Here is a 14,589-nt window from a genome sequence, read left to right on the forward strand (position 1 = left end):
TTAGATATTGTCTGAATTAGTTTCTATGATGTCTTGCTTCCATACATATTCTGTAACGTATCCATTCTTAGGTGTACATGAATTTATACATGTAAATACTGCCAAAATTCCCCAATCGATGCATTCATAAGCATTCTTTAAGTTGAGGAAATTTAGTAATTGAGGCATAATCTATATGAAATAATTATATATTAGTCATATACAATGGTCTTTTTAAAAGGAGTAACTAAACTTTTCCATCACTGGATTACCTGAAATTCAAATTGCCTCTCCTCATTACATTCTGAACATTTTGGTACTTCGTTAATTTTATTTTCTGCTGAAATATATAAAACCTTTCCTCCTCTATTATACCTACAATCACATAAATAATTCATAGAAAAGGAAAATTTTTAATCTTGCTTTATTTACCAATTTAAAGTATACCTTAAAATCTGATCAGGATATTGATCAATAGTTAACCGAAATTCAGAAAATATTTCATCTTCCTTCTGATTAGCCATGCTTAATAATTCACTCTGTACATCTTCATTTTGAAGAGTTCCTGCCTGGCCACTCTCTATCATAGTTTCATACTTTTTAATTTCTTCTTCTTCTTTTTCACAATTACTTTCATCATTATCTTCTCTCTCATTCTCTGCTTCTATTACTATTTCATACTCAGGGAATAATAGTTTACTATTTTGTATTGTAAGAGGATCACGACCGCAGGATTCTTTGTGACCACATTTCCAATCAAAAATTTGATGAGCACGACAACAGTAATTTACACACTTGCATTTAGAACAATGATTGGGTGCAAATATTCCACAGACCTTGCATGATCTTACCCATTTAATTATACCTAAGGGCATTTCATTTAATATACAGGCTGTTTTAATTAACATGTATTATTCAAACACTTCTACTAACTAATATAGAGGCAACTTAACTTTTTGAAGATACATACTGATATCAGTTCTCCAGTCAGGTTCCTCTACAGGTGGTTCAGACGGATAAAATTCGTTTTTTTTTGGTAGCTGAGATCTAAAAACCTTCAGGTTTCCATTTTTGTTTAACTTACAGCATTCTGGTTTTTGGCATATAAAAATATATACGCTTCTATGAAAAGCAGTTTCATTGTCTTCGTAAGGAGCGTAAATTTGACATAAAAATATGCAAGGCTCTTCACAATATTCGCATTGCACATCCTTCTCTCCAGGAATATCCTTTAAATTAAGCCATGCTGGTTTACCGCCCACTTTACTTGGAAAAAACCTACTTTCCAATCGCCACGTTTCGCATTTTTCGACGAAACCTAAGTCTACCCGCATTATATATAAAATATATTTATTAAATAAAAGTTTAATCTGAAAAGAGAATGAATGGGACGTTCAATTTGACAGATAGCACTGTAACACGTGGTAATCATATGTTTTTCCTGCCATTTTTAAATCGAATGCGATGGACTGTAGAGATGGCGTGCAAAATCACTAACGGTGATTTATCGCAGTGATCGGTGGAGGCGCCATAGACCCTGCACGGAGGCCCCGGTGGAGGCGCCATTGATCACGTGGGGTAAGAGCGTGGGGTCACGGAGCCCCCGGTGCAGGCGCCATAGACCCTGCGCGGTGAGAGCGTGGGGTCACGGAGCCCCGGTGGAGGCGCCATAGACCCTGTACGGAGGCCCCGGTAGAGGCGCCATTGATCACGTGGGGAGATACCGTGGGGTCGCGGAGCCCCCGTTGGAGGCGCCATAGACCCTGCGCGGTGAGAGCGTGGGGTCACGGAGCCCCGGTGGAGGCGCCATAGACCCTGCACGGACGCCCCGGTAGAGGCGCCATTGATCACGTGGGGAGATACCGTGGGGTCGTGGAGCCCCTGGTGGAGGCGCCATAGACTCTGCGCGGTGAGAGCGTGGGGTCACGGAGGCCCCGGTGGAGGCGCCATTGATCACGTGGTGTCAGTGCGTGGGGTCACGGAGCCCTCGGTGGAGGCGCTGTAGACCCTGCACGAGTGATTCACAAGTAGCAGTTCACGCCATCTCTATCTATGATCTAGTAACTATAGTATAAATTCTGGAATGTCTAGCATTTAAAGAATTATATTACGCAGTATGATTCAATAGTCTCGAAATATTTATTCCGTAGAATTGATTTTGACCATTTATTAAAACTATAAATATTAATTGTGATCTGTATCTGATAAAAGGAAAACGATTGTACATTTTAATTCCTAATTATGTACTTTACTTACTAAGTACTTCGTATATTTTAAATAATACCTGTGCCAACATGGATAAAGCAAGTCCAGCTAAGCGGATAAAGTCATCTGATTTACTGGAAAAATTTAAAAACAATAGAGAAAATGTAAAATAAGTTTCTTCTTATGAATTATTAATGTATTATAGTGTTTTAATCTGACGTTTTAATTTTGTTCTAGACAGCTGAATCTATTCTGACATTTAATTTTAACAAAAAACGTGTTCGACTGTTAAGTAACTTAAATGATGTTAAAGATGGATGTAAGGGGATTCTGTACTGGATGTTTCGTGATGTTAGAGTGCAAGGTATTTTTTTAAATGTGAATAGCATTGTATTTATATGTTGTATATTCTTTTATTGAATATATCTTTGGTGTTTTTAGATAATTGGGCTCTTCTCTTTGCCCAAAGAACTGCATTAAAAAATAAAGTACCCTTCCATATATGCTTCTGTATAATGCCAAAGTTCCTAGAGGCTTCAATGAGACACTATAAGTTTCTTTTACAAGGATTACAGGAAATTGAAGAAGAATGTAAATCATTAAATATAAATTTCCAACTTCTGTATGGGGAGCCAAATGTCGCCATTGTTAAATTTGTAAAAATGTATAGAATAGGTGCTATAATTGCAGACTTTCATCCTTTGAAATTACCAATGTCATGGATTAGCGATGTACAAAGTAATCTTCCAGATGTGCCTATTTGTCAAGTAAATAAACTTACTTTTACATTAATATTTTGTGTTTTAAATATTTTAGGCAGCACTTATTAATTCATTATTTTTTTAAGGTGGATGCACATAACATTGTACCATGTTGGGAAGCTTCACAAAAGCAGGAATTTTCAGCTAGAACAATTAGAAATAAAATAAATACAAAATTAGAAGAATTTTTAACAGAATTTCCACCTGTTGTAAAACATCCGTATTTAACAGAAGAAAAATTTGGAAAGAATAATTGGAAAATGGCTTTGAATAATGTAGAAGTAGATGCATCAGTATGTGAAATCATATGGGCAAAGCCAGGATATAAAAATGGTATTAAAGAGTTTGAAAATTTTCTACAAAATAGGTTAAAAAAATATGCAAATGAACGTAATGATCCTTTGTCAAATGCCACCAGTAATTTGTCTCCTTGGTTTCATTTTGGCATGATATCTGTACAACGTTGTATTTTGGAAATACAGAACTACAAGAAACTGTATTCAAAATCAGTTGAATCATTTATGGAGGAAGCTATTATTCGGCGGGAACTTAGTGATAATTTTTGTTTCTATAATGAAAATTATGATCTTGTTGAAGGTGCCCATGCATGGGCAATAGAGACATTAAACAAACACCGGTACTTTACCTTACTTATTTTAATAATTATCATTCACATATATTGTCTTATTGATAGCTTTTTGTACATAGGAAAGATAAAAGAGAATACATATACTCTTTGAATGAGTTGGAAAAGTCTGAGACACATGATGATTTATGGAATGCGTGTCAAAATCAGATGGTGACAACAGGAAAAATGCATGGATTTTTGAGAATGTATTGGGCAAAGAAAATATTAGAATGGAGTGAAACTCCTGAAAATGCTTTACAGTCGGCTAATTATTTAAATAATAAATATAGTATAGATGGTTGTGATCCTAATGGCTACATAGGTAAGTTTCATGTTTCTTTTACGTGTACAGGATTGTTTCTGTAAGATCATTGTGAAACTGTGTATTCATATTTATAGGTTGTGCATGGTCCATATGTGGCATTCATGATCATGGTTGGTCAGAGAGACAGATATTTGGAAAAATAAGATACATGAACTATGAGGGGTGCAAACGAAAGTTCGAAGTTAAAAAATTTGTTTCTCAGTGGGAAAAAAAGGAAACTGATAACAATGTATCGAAATAAGATAACCAGGAGTCAATTATACGTTGACGTCCATCCGTCCATTTACGTTTATTAAAAATTAGAATGTAGGGTATTAGTACAAACAGAGATCTAAGCAAAATTATAAATGTGATATAGGTATAAATTCGCATTCGAGTAGTTTGCACTATTTAAACAGTAGAAAAATATATAATTTTTTAACAATTTCTATCGATTACAATGATGTTCATATTTAGCATCATTGTATAACAACGAGAGTGAAGCGGGAACCGCATCAAATGATGTCAATGAAAGTGCAGCAGCCTTTAGTGCTAAAGAAAGACAATCAGTCTCTTTCATATTTTTATAAATTCCATAAATTATTCCCGCAGAAAGACAATCACCACAGCCGCTTACATTAAATGTCTCATTTGGATCCGCGGAAGTATAAGATAATGGCGGATACAAACGCGAAGTGATCGTTGTATTTTCAACGAGTTTACCTTCTTTGTCATAAAAGGGATCAGTCCCTAGAGCTTGCCGAACAACCTGAAAAGAACTATACCCATTACTACTGAACACTATTGGAAGTATCATATATTGATATTATCATAATCAGTGATTTACCAGTACTCCTTGAGATCCTAGTGTACTGATAACTACTGGAACAAATTTAGCTACATGTTCCGCAATTGCTTTTACTTCTTTTAAGTCCATAGTTAGTTTATTCTCAGACACTGATATTCCAAGATATCTTCCGATTGTATTCAATTCATTCCTGTTTGGAGATATAAAATGAAGAACATTCTGCCACTGTGTTTTTGCTTCAAATACTTTTGTTGCCTCCTTCACGTCCGTAGGCTCGTACCAAACTGAAAATATAATTTTGTTGATTTATATTATTTATTTAATAATATTACAAATACAGTATTGCGCTCTAAATATATCAGATATGTATTGTTATATTATATTGTATCGAACGAAATATGTAATTGTTCTCGTTCGAAGTTTATAATAAATGTTTTATTGTACAAAACGCAAAAGACGAAATTTTAGAAAGGCTGTTTAAATGAACCGCTGAAAGATCTAAATGCAACCTTTAAAACGTAGAGCGCCGAGGAACTTTAGCGGGGAGGCACTGAAAAATCTTTGTAAGAATGGACGTCTATCAAGATTCTATTTCATGGAGAATGTATATAGGACATTAGTCTGTGTGTACATATTTCAACATAACCACACGCTGCAGCCGTCAAAAAATTAAATTTTTATTATCCGATAATAATAAAGAACGGAACGTTCAGCATTTGAATACCATCGTATTAACAACCGAATGACATAATGGGCAAAACTCGAAATGGAAAGGCTGCTGCTATATGCACAACAATTGCGTTCCTTTTAATAGTGATCGCATTCACCACACCCAATTGGCTTGAAACAGACGGAAAATTGGAAAATCCGAAATTTATTAGACTTGGTAATTTGATTTGTAGTTTTTCCGTTACCATAAAAAGAATATGAACTTTTATTATCAACCTTTTACTCTGAAGTAGTTGTCATTTGTTTAGAATTGAAACAATAAATTTTGAATTAAATTTGTAAAATGCTATTTACAATTGCATTTCCTAGAATACAGATACAATTACAAGTACATGTAATGTAATTTAATGTGTATATTAGGCTGTAATAAATTATTTGCTTTTGTAGGTTTATGGCAGGTATGTTTCCAAGGATTTGAACATCCCCATCACCTGTATGATACCAAATTTTATGGTTGTTGGTGGGTGTTTGAAGAAGAATATTACATAATTCATGATATTCTTCTGCCAGACTTTTTTGTAGCAACACAGTTCTTCTTCACACTGTGTATGACTTTATTGTTAATAGGAAGTTTCTTAACAATATTGTATACATGTTGTTCACAACATCATGATAAATATCAATTACTCTTATGGACAACTGGTGGAAACTTATTGTTAGGTGGAGTATGTGGTATCATAGCTGTTATTATATTTGGAGCACGAGGGGATGGAAGAGATTGGATGCCCAATTGGGAGCACAATGACATCAGTTGGTCTTATGCACTGGCTGTGCTTGGTACCTTTATTCTGGTCATTGCAGGAGTTCTCTTCTTAATTGAAGGACGCAGATATAAGAAAAAGCAAGAGAGAATATTAAATGAAGAACAGAAGACTCATACAACCATCTAATTACAGTTTTCGTTAATAACAACAATGAATTTCGTATAAATTATTTGGAATCATGAAAATCTGCACATGGCTCCTTTGAGTGCAAGCACAGTCTATGTAGAATTATTTTGAATAAGCTCAGCGCCAATTTTTGAAGACTTATATATTTTTATATTTATACGCATTATTTTCATAACTATTATTTACATTGCATGCAAGCGTCTGTATTAACTTATCAACGCAGTAGTAACTTCAACGTATTTTTTTACCAGAAAAGGGGCAACCAAAAGTTGAGAGAAATATTTTGTATATCCTTATAATGTTTAATACAAGTAAATTATGCATTTAGTACTCGTTTTTGTAGAATAATTAACGCTATAAATCCGTCCATAGAATTAAGGAATCTGATGTGAAGAGTCCAAGAGTCTGTAAATAAGAATATCAGACATGTAACTGAAACCATAGCATGGTTTAGACACGAACAAATGTTGTATATTTGTTGTAATCTTGTATATCAGAAGAATATATAAAAAGTTGAAGCAATAAAAGGACTTGTTTTAAGCTTTCAATTTTTTCTTCCCTTTCAGAATGAATGTACTTCGATAAAATTTGTAGAGAGAAGTAATTACGTTGTAAAGGGCATAATACGGTCAAGCTTTGACCTATTTTACTATCGGAGGAAATAATTCAACGTGAGTTACTGGTAAGATTGCGTGCACGAAGATCGACTTCAGGTGTAAGTCGTTGACCCAGCTTAACTCCTATTTTAATCAACGACTTCTACAATTTCGAGTACTATATCGATCACATCTAGTAAACGTATTACCGTATCGCCGTTTTTACACTTGTTGGTACTGCGACAATGTCGAAATAGCAAAGTCAAGTGTAATTTACAAAACCAATTTATTTGTTTGTCTCATTCATTTATCTTATACAAAGTGTTTTTTAATATTCAGCAGATAATATCTTTAGGGATATACTAAAGTAATGAAAAAAGATCTTGTTACTTGTATTATTTGACCTTGTTCTCGATTTATAAGGCGTCTTTGTTTCGTGGTTTTAGTAACTCAGTAATCTCAATAATTTGTACAAATCTTTTACCGAAAATGTTCAAATTAAAATCACAAAAAAATAATTGTATATGCTATGACATTACATAGATAAAATTTACATGATCTGTTTTCATTATATGTAGTTTTATTAGCGTTCCATGATACTCCCCAGTACAAGAATAAAAGTGTGACAAAAGTATATATGTATCCTAGTTCCATCATGATTCATTTTTTGTATTCTTCTAATGATATGCAAGGACTTGAAACGTTGCTGAATGTACTAAGTCATGTGAATTGCATCTGAATGAATCACAAGCAGAATGACAGTAAAAATGACGTATATTCCGAGAAACTTGACTGAAGACGATGGGTTTTGTTCAAGTAAATGACTTGATTATATGCGATAATAATTATGTTGCATTTTTTAGACACCTTTGTTTTCTTAATTCTTTTGTAGTTTATTCAAATCTTAATGGAAACAATCGGAATACATTCTACAGTGCCGAATAAGAATAATTTATTGAGACGTCGGTGATGTAATGTTCTTACTACGACAATTTACATGAAATTTCTCATGCATCAGGCAGCGTTTCCCATCTTATAGTTCCGCATATAATTTGACAGCGTTTTGCTTTATAATGAAATTGAAAAACCTTAAAAATTCAAGTTTTCAGAAAAGTTCAAACTTCAAGAACATTATTTCCTTAAGTGTTCTCATGTCGTACTTACATTATTGAATTTTATTAGTATAATGAACAATATCATATCTATAATATAGATATACGATATATATATTTAGATATGATATTCTTAGTAAGTACTTATCAGACTATTTAAACAATGAAAAATTGTAGAATATTTTGAATTACAATTGTTTTTTCTCAAGCGTTTTAATAACAGATTGAGAACCATTTCCTTGTAGTAACTGCTAGTTTGAGCTCGTGGGATCCTCACGGATTTACAAGGTTAGGTTAGATGGTACGCTACATGGCCACTACACAACATAACGTGTTTGGGTGTGGTTTAATACCGTGGGATCTTTACTAGATCGGTGGATTCGAAACGTTTGTCGTGCGCTGTATTCTACGTCGTGATCTCCATCGTTCACGGAACGATCTTTCACGATGAAGAAGAGAAGCTTCTCCGGCAATATCGGAGTAGGTTGTTTCATCGTTGCTTTCATCTGCGTTTGCGTCGCATTCGGTACACCAGCATGGTTAGTGAGCGATTATCGTATCACGGGCGCGAAACTCGACAAATTGGGCCTCTGGACCCATTGCTTTAGATCCCTACCGAATCCCCAGGAAATGGACGCGCCTAGGCGTTTTTTCGTTGGCTGCAGGTGGGTCTATGATCCTTTCACTGCAGGATACTCCGATATTCGTGGTTTTCTTCTGCCTCGTAAGTTATTATTTTTACCTAATTATTATATACTTTCCTCTAATTTTCTTTATAATTAACAAAACATGGTCCATGTACAAAGAACACCCTGTTTGTATCTGTTTTAACTTTGGTTGTTTCTGTTATAGCATTCATGATAGCAACACAATTTTTCTTCACTGTGTGCTTTCTGCTGAGTCTAATATCATTGGTATTGGTATCAATATTTACCCTATGCTGTGATCCAGAACAAAAGAAATATGTCCAACTTATTCTCACCATTGGATATTTATTATTGATTGGTGGTATAAGTGGTGCATTGGCAGTGGTTATATTTGCCTGCTTTGGAAATACGGATGGTTGGATGCCTGGACATGCAAACAACTTTTTTGGTTGGTCCTTCATAATGGCAGCTGTGGGCAGTGTTTTAACCATCATAACAGGTGTACTTTTCCTTGTAGAGGCAACTGTGCAACGTAAAAAGAGAGAATACTTGAAGGAGTCTCAAACAAGATTTCAGCTTGAGTCTCGTACATGAGTAGGGAATTTTGATTACACAAGACTTGCACAACACTTTAGTACCAAAATACTGTAACATTATTCCGTCCATATTAGCCTGTTTTCAATAATAGATTAAATCGTGTAGATTTTAAGGTAAAATTGCTGTTATTTTAAGTACAAAGTGAGGTATGAGAAAAGATTTGTATTTTTGTACAATGTTTTACACATACCAGATATGTAGATGTATGTTACATACAGAGATACCTCTGTACAATCATTTTGTTATTGTTTGTTTAGTTGTGCATCAGCTTTTCTCGAAGTTAATAGTGCAGTGCAGAATGTGAAGGTACCATTGACTAGTACTGTTCTTTGTAAAATAAGTGCTTTAAAAGAAGGAGAACAATCTCAATCATAATCGATACAAAGTATTTTATTTTTTTATATATATAGTGTAGGTTGTTGAACACTACATGATTTTATAATATAAATTTTCACTGCCACTGGTGAATGTGTATGTAATAAATTTGCAATGAGATCCGTCCTTAGGAACAGAATTTTTTATAATATTTTATGTAATTCAAGTAGAGCAATGTATAAACTATTGTAATCTATCTTTACTTGAATAAAGATATAATTAAAGTAAGGAAGAGATTTATGTTTATGTTATCCTGTCCTTTTTTGTTATAAAAGTAATAATTGAAAAATGAATTACTTTTTCGGGTAATTATATCTTGCGCCTAATTTTAAAAAGGAACAACAGTTTGAGAACCACTGGCTAATGAACAGATTACAGGCCAGCCATCTTACAGAATATCAGTTGAATTGAATTGTTGGCTGCAGTGGAACAATGAGAGGTGTGGCAAGCTTACGAGAAGTGTGTTTTTCTAGTTTATAAACAAAGTTTTTGATAGGGTAGATTTGATTTTAATTTTCATATACAGAAAAACAAAGAATCGACAATGTCTGTCGATAAACAAGAATATCACCGTGCGTCAAGTAAGCAGTATTGTTTTTTAAATAGTTGACTTGATTTGAGAAAAAATTTTTAACCTTTATTAATTTTTCATTACACTTTTCTAGACGCGATGGTGTTTGGCGGTATGATCACATATATTGCTGGCTTATTTTTGCTAATGGCATTCACAAGGTAATCAGTTTTTATGACCGATACTACTTATGTGCGAAAATAACATCTGTGATAATTTAACTGATTTGTTTGTAGTCCGTATTGGATCGAGTCGTACCAAGAGACATTCAATAGTTTCAAGCACATGGGACTTTGGGAGTATTGTTTTGAACAATTTAGATATCCATATTATCAATTTGATAAACAATTTGACGGATGTCACCACATTTTCTCAGAGGAATACTATGTAATTCGTGAGTGGCTACTACCAGGATGGCTAATGGTAGTGCAGGCATTTGTCACTCTTGCCCTTCTGCTATCATTTTTTGCACAAGTTATGATTGCACTGACCCTTATTCGTTGGCCATTGAAATTTGTATTGAATTATGAATGGCTTCTCTCTGCATCTGCCTTCTTGTGCTGTGCAGCTGCAGGTAAATGCTCTGTCCTTACAAAAAGTTTATACTTGGCTCAAATTATTCATAATGTATTCACAAACATGCACAGAAGCCTAAGCTGGACTAATATTACTAATAAGAAGGTACAGCCCAGCTGGATGTTCTTTGTGCATTTGTGCAAACATAGGATAAATAAGATTAGCCAAAGGTACAATACTTGTGTAACTGAAACTTATTCTTGCGATTCGTAAATTTCTAGGCACTCTGTTATTCTTAGCGGTATCAATATTTGGAGGACAATGTTGGCGCAGGGATTGGTTAATGTATCCAAACTTTAACCACTTGTCCTGGTCGTACGGTTTAGCAGTTGTTTCATTCATGTTTCACTGGTTAGCTGCATTCTTACTTTACCTGGATGCTAGAGCTGGTCACAGAATGCGCAAAGAATCTCACAACTTAGTGATGCAAATGCAACCTAATCCACAGACTCATCAAGGATTACAAAGAGGAGGATACATATAACTGAATCGCCCATTTATAGTGTTCAAACAGTATTTGACTTATGCGTAGCTTAAGGCTTAAGCAAATCAAATTTTCAGATTTGCTTTCAAAGTTAATTCTGTTACACACCAGCATTGTGTAACTGAGTTCACACGTACGCATTTTTTGTGATACTATTTAACTCCGTCCATTTTTTATAGAGTTCTATGTAATTGCAGTGAGAAAACTGTTTATACATATCTATATTATAATTTTATACATATAGTTATAAAAACAATTGATTACCGTAACATTTTTATGTACCGATTCTATTTTATGACGAATGAATCTCTACCAAGTATTTGTACAGAGCTTGTATTTGAAAGCTCTATAAAGCCTTGAAATTATATATTTATCGTTCTAAAACATCTTCGTTACCTACCAACTATCTTTTACTGTACAGTTGTGAAACATTTACACGTTAATTAGTGCTAACATCACGATATCAATATTTTGTTGTGTACTTTGAAGGTACAATTAACAACACACGAAATTAACATTCCAATAAAGAAATAAGAAAATAAATTATAACATTAAAGAGATACTACTCACCCGGAATTTTCGTGTGCGTGGCCAGATCCAAAACGTATTTCATTGTGTCCAGAGGTAGATTACCGTCGAGAACGATGAGGCTGGCATTCTCCACCTGTGATCGATACTTCTTCACGAAACTGGGGCTAATTTTTGCGAAGATGTCCATCTCACCGATTAAAAAACGACATTCGCCTTTCTGATCGATTATCACGGTACACCTTCAACCACAAAATGCCAAAACAGTATGCGTTTAAAAAATAAAAAAGGGTTCTTGGATTTTCTAGACAGTCTGTCTCACACTACTTCGCATTACGCCGACAAGAACCGGAAGGACGACAGAGGAATTGCCATTGAAAACCGGTGACAAGTGGTCTCCGTAGTGTCCACGAGGTCAACGGTTATTCCTATATGGACTGTTAGGTACAGACCCAATATGCATTAACGCCAACGACGGGGCTTTCGCTATCCCCGGACTCATCCACTGCCGAAGAGTCCTTTCTCTTGAACTTCAAGCAATAAAATGAACCTTGAATCCCCAAGGAAACATGACCGGCCTCTTTTAATCTCTAATAGTTTATTTGCGACTCTCGTGACATCAGGATTTTGCGGTTCGAGGGCTGCAGCAGATATAAGCTGTGTCCTTTTGTAAACTTTACCAAGGAACTTTCGACGCCTGATAACAATGTACCGCTTATCATAGACATATTTAAGGGGTATTTACCTAACTCACGATACACAATCCTTACGGAGTACAAAGTGCCGATCATCAGCTTGACAATTTTCTGGCCAATTTAAAAATTGATCAGATAACTGACACCTTTTTCTACTGTAATTATTCTACAAGGACTCCTTTCAGTAAGTCACTAATTAACAAAGTGAAACCATCTGGCGTTACACTACCAACGTATAAGAAGTAGTTGAATAACATTGATGTGAGACAGTAAATTTTTAATTATCATTAGTCATTTTTAATAAGAATTAACAAAAAGTTACATATCCCTTTTGTGTCACAAGTACGGGGGTTAATTCTTTTCAGAACTCAAGCTTATAGCTCTACGTGATTGCTTTTGAGTCGAGTGCAGATGTAAGAAAAGGACGCAGCTTCGTAAGTCCTGCTTATAAATCTATTCCGCAATACCGTGTAATCAATGTTCAACGAACGAATCAATCGACGCGATACTAATTAAACCGTATTGGTGTGAATCGGTGAAAAAAGAGAAAAAATCGGTTGCATCGCTGCTGCGTTTTATTATGGGGTAAAAGTGAACGCATACCTAGCCGTGTTCACGTCCGACAATCGCTCGACGGTCTGGCCACCGTCTCCCAGACTCTTAATTATAGCATTCCCTGGTTGGTCGTCACCAACGACAGATATCAACCGTGTGGTGTTCAGACCAAGGTTGATCAAGGCGTTAGCGACATTTCGTCCGACCCCGCCACAAGTTTCCCGGCTTCTACCGGCATGCGTTCTACCATCGTCCTAAAAGAATAACGTAACGAAAATGAGTAAGCGATTTCGATTTACATTTTCGTTAAACAGATCTTATGCGTAACATTCGCGGAATTCCCTAAACCCAAATAATCAACTCTTGATTCTTCATTTTTAACCCTTAGGTCACGGACAGTTAAAGACGGTGGCAGGGTCAATCGTGACTCATCACAATCTCGATATATTCGATTCATCGATGTATAAAAAGTTCGGTAACCATGCTTACCGATGGGTCACTTAACTCAGCCGGCCATAGGAACGCGAGGGTTAATTTCCTCGACCGAAAAGGATGAATTTTTCAAATTGATATCTTTAAACGATAATGGATGGGATGTTTCTTTTTCTTACCCACAGTGTGTATATCAGTTTCATCGACGGGGTAGAATATTTCCGTTGTGTAACGCCTGTCCATTTTCACCTAAGGCTCACGATTATTTTAGACCGTGGACAGGGATTATAAAATCGTCGTCGATTCCGACTGCATATACATAATTTCCATAACACGTGCCGCCGCCTCGAGGACATCACGTTCGAAGGATTAATTTCCTTACCCCGTGTTCGCCTCGGGGCGTCCCGGTGCCAAGAATAAATATTACACGGGGAAAGAGAGAATTTTTCAAGGAGACAACGGTGGCGAGTCTTTCTCGCGCTTTCATTTCTTTCCTCTTCGTCGCAACGATTCAATTACGGGGACAAGCATTCCGTCTGACGGTACTTGCAGAGTCATTGAGCAGCAGAAGGCTGGCACTCGGCTTCGGGGAGAGAGAAACACAATCCCCTTAACGCGCAAGCTCTTCTTTCTTTCATTTCTGTTTCACGCTTTTTAATTTTCCTCTTCGGCCCCCGCCTTCCCTTCAGCCAATCACGCTTCATTTTTCTATCGTCGTCCTTTTCTTTTCCTCCTCACTTCACCGAAACGTTTCTACTTCTTGGTTCCTGCTTCGCCGTTTGAATTTTCTATGATTTCAATTACTTTTATTCGTCTTTTCTTTTTCGGCAGGATGTGCTACCATTTTTCCTCTTATCTGGTGATTTACCTTCCCCGTCCGACCCTTCATGAAATTATCCCTGTCAGCTCTCGTATTTTTTATTTTCACGACTGGCTTTCACCCCTACCACCCCCACTCTGGCTGGTCTATCTCTGTCCTCTGGTTGTAGCTTGTTCCTCCTAGTTTCTTTTCTTGTTCTACCCCGTTTCGGTACAACTTTCTCTTTCTGTGTCGATACATTCCCGTCTCTTTCTCTGGAGCTTTTTGCTTCACGTTTATCCCAGTACTCTCTCTTTC

General features: G+C 35.8%; 6 protein-coding genes across 6 annotated transcripts in view; 4 read left to right on the plus strand and 2 right to left on the minus strand.

Moving 5' to 3' along the window:
• On the minus strand, positions 1-1,425 carry LOC107185667 (programmed cell death protein 2). The gene is made up of 4 exons (XM_015573402.1): positions 950-1,425; positions 427-844; positions 252-354; positions 1-171 (listed from the first exon to the last, which is right to left on the minus strand). Exons 1-4 carry the CDS (start codon positions 1,311-1,313, stop codon positions 1-3), a joined length of 1,056 nt encoding a protein of 351 aa, XP_015428888.1. The 5' UTR covers positions 1,314-1,425.
• Positions 1,426-2,186: 761 nt separating this feature from the next.
• On the plus strand, positions 2,187-4,143 carry LOC107185716 (deoxyribodipyrimidine photo-lyase-like). The gene is made up of 6 exons (XM_015573466.1): positions 2,187-2,348; positions 2,422-2,548; positions 2,626-2,951; positions 3,032-3,582; positions 3,654-3,895; positions 3,973-4,143. Exons 1-6 carry the CDS (start codon positions 2,274-2,276, stop codon positions 4,137-4,139), a joined length of 1,488 nt encoding a protein of 495 aa, XP_015428952.1. The 5' UTR covers positions 2,187-2,273; the 3' UTR covers positions 4,140-4,143.
• Positions 4,144-4,146: 3 nt separating this feature from the next.
• LOC107185715 (pseudouridine-metabolizing bifunctional protein C1861.05) overlaps positions 4,147-14,589 on the minus strand; it is a 42,976-nt gene continuing 32,533 nt past the window's right edge. The window contains exons 6-9 of the mRNA XM_015573465.1: positions 13,089-13,294; positions 11,833-12,032; positions 4,725-4,969; positions 4,147-4,646 (exon numbers count right to left, since the gene is read on the minus strand). Of these exons, the coding sequence (XP_015428951.1) occupies positions 4,326-4,646; positions 4,725-4,969; positions 11,833-12,032; positions 13,089-13,294 (972 nt within the window). The 3' untranslated portion in view covers positions 4,147-4,325. The remainder of the gene's footprint in view (positions 4,647-4,724; positions 4,970-11,832; positions 12,033-13,088; positions 13,295-14,589) is intronic.
• On the plus strand, positions 5,300-6,760 carry LOC107185714. The gene is made up of 2 exons (XM_015573464.1): positions 5,300-5,571; positions 5,802-6,760. The coding sequence occupies exons 1-2, from the start codon at positions 5,436-5,438 to the stop codon at positions 6,302-6,304; spliced, it is 639 nt and encodes a 212-aa protein (XP_015428950.1). The 5' UTR covers positions 5,300-5,435; the 3' UTR covers positions 6,305-6,760.
• On the plus strand, positions 8,339-9,254 carry LOC107185713. The gene is made up of 2 exons (XM_015573463.1): positions 8,339-8,736; positions 8,865-9,254. The coding sequence occupies exons 1-2, from the start codon at positions 8,460-8,462 to the stop codon at positions 9,251-9,253; spliced, it is 666 nt and encodes a 221-aa protein (XP_015428949.1). The 5' UTR covers positions 8,339-8,459; the 3' UTR covers position 9,254.
• On the plus strand, positions 10,140-11,267 carry LOC107185712. The gene is made up of 4 exons (XM_015573462.1): positions 10,140-10,212; positions 10,297-10,363; positions 10,439-10,776; positions 11,000-11,267. The coding sequence occupies exons 1-4, from the start codon at positions 10,176-10,178 to the stop codon at positions 11,260-11,262; spliced, it is 705 nt and encodes a 234-aa protein (XP_015428948.1). The 5' UTR covers positions 10,140-10,175; the 3' UTR covers positions 11,263-11,267.

Source organism: Dufourea novaeangliae, unplaced genomic scaffold (assembly GCF_001272555.1).
Source record: "Dufourea novaeangliae isolate 0120121106 unplaced genomic scaffold, ASM127255v1 scaffold67, whole genome shotgun sequence".
Taxonomy (NCBI): domain Eukaryota; kingdom Metazoa; phylum Arthropoda; class Insecta; order Hymenoptera; family Halictidae; genus Dufourea; species Dufourea novaeangliae.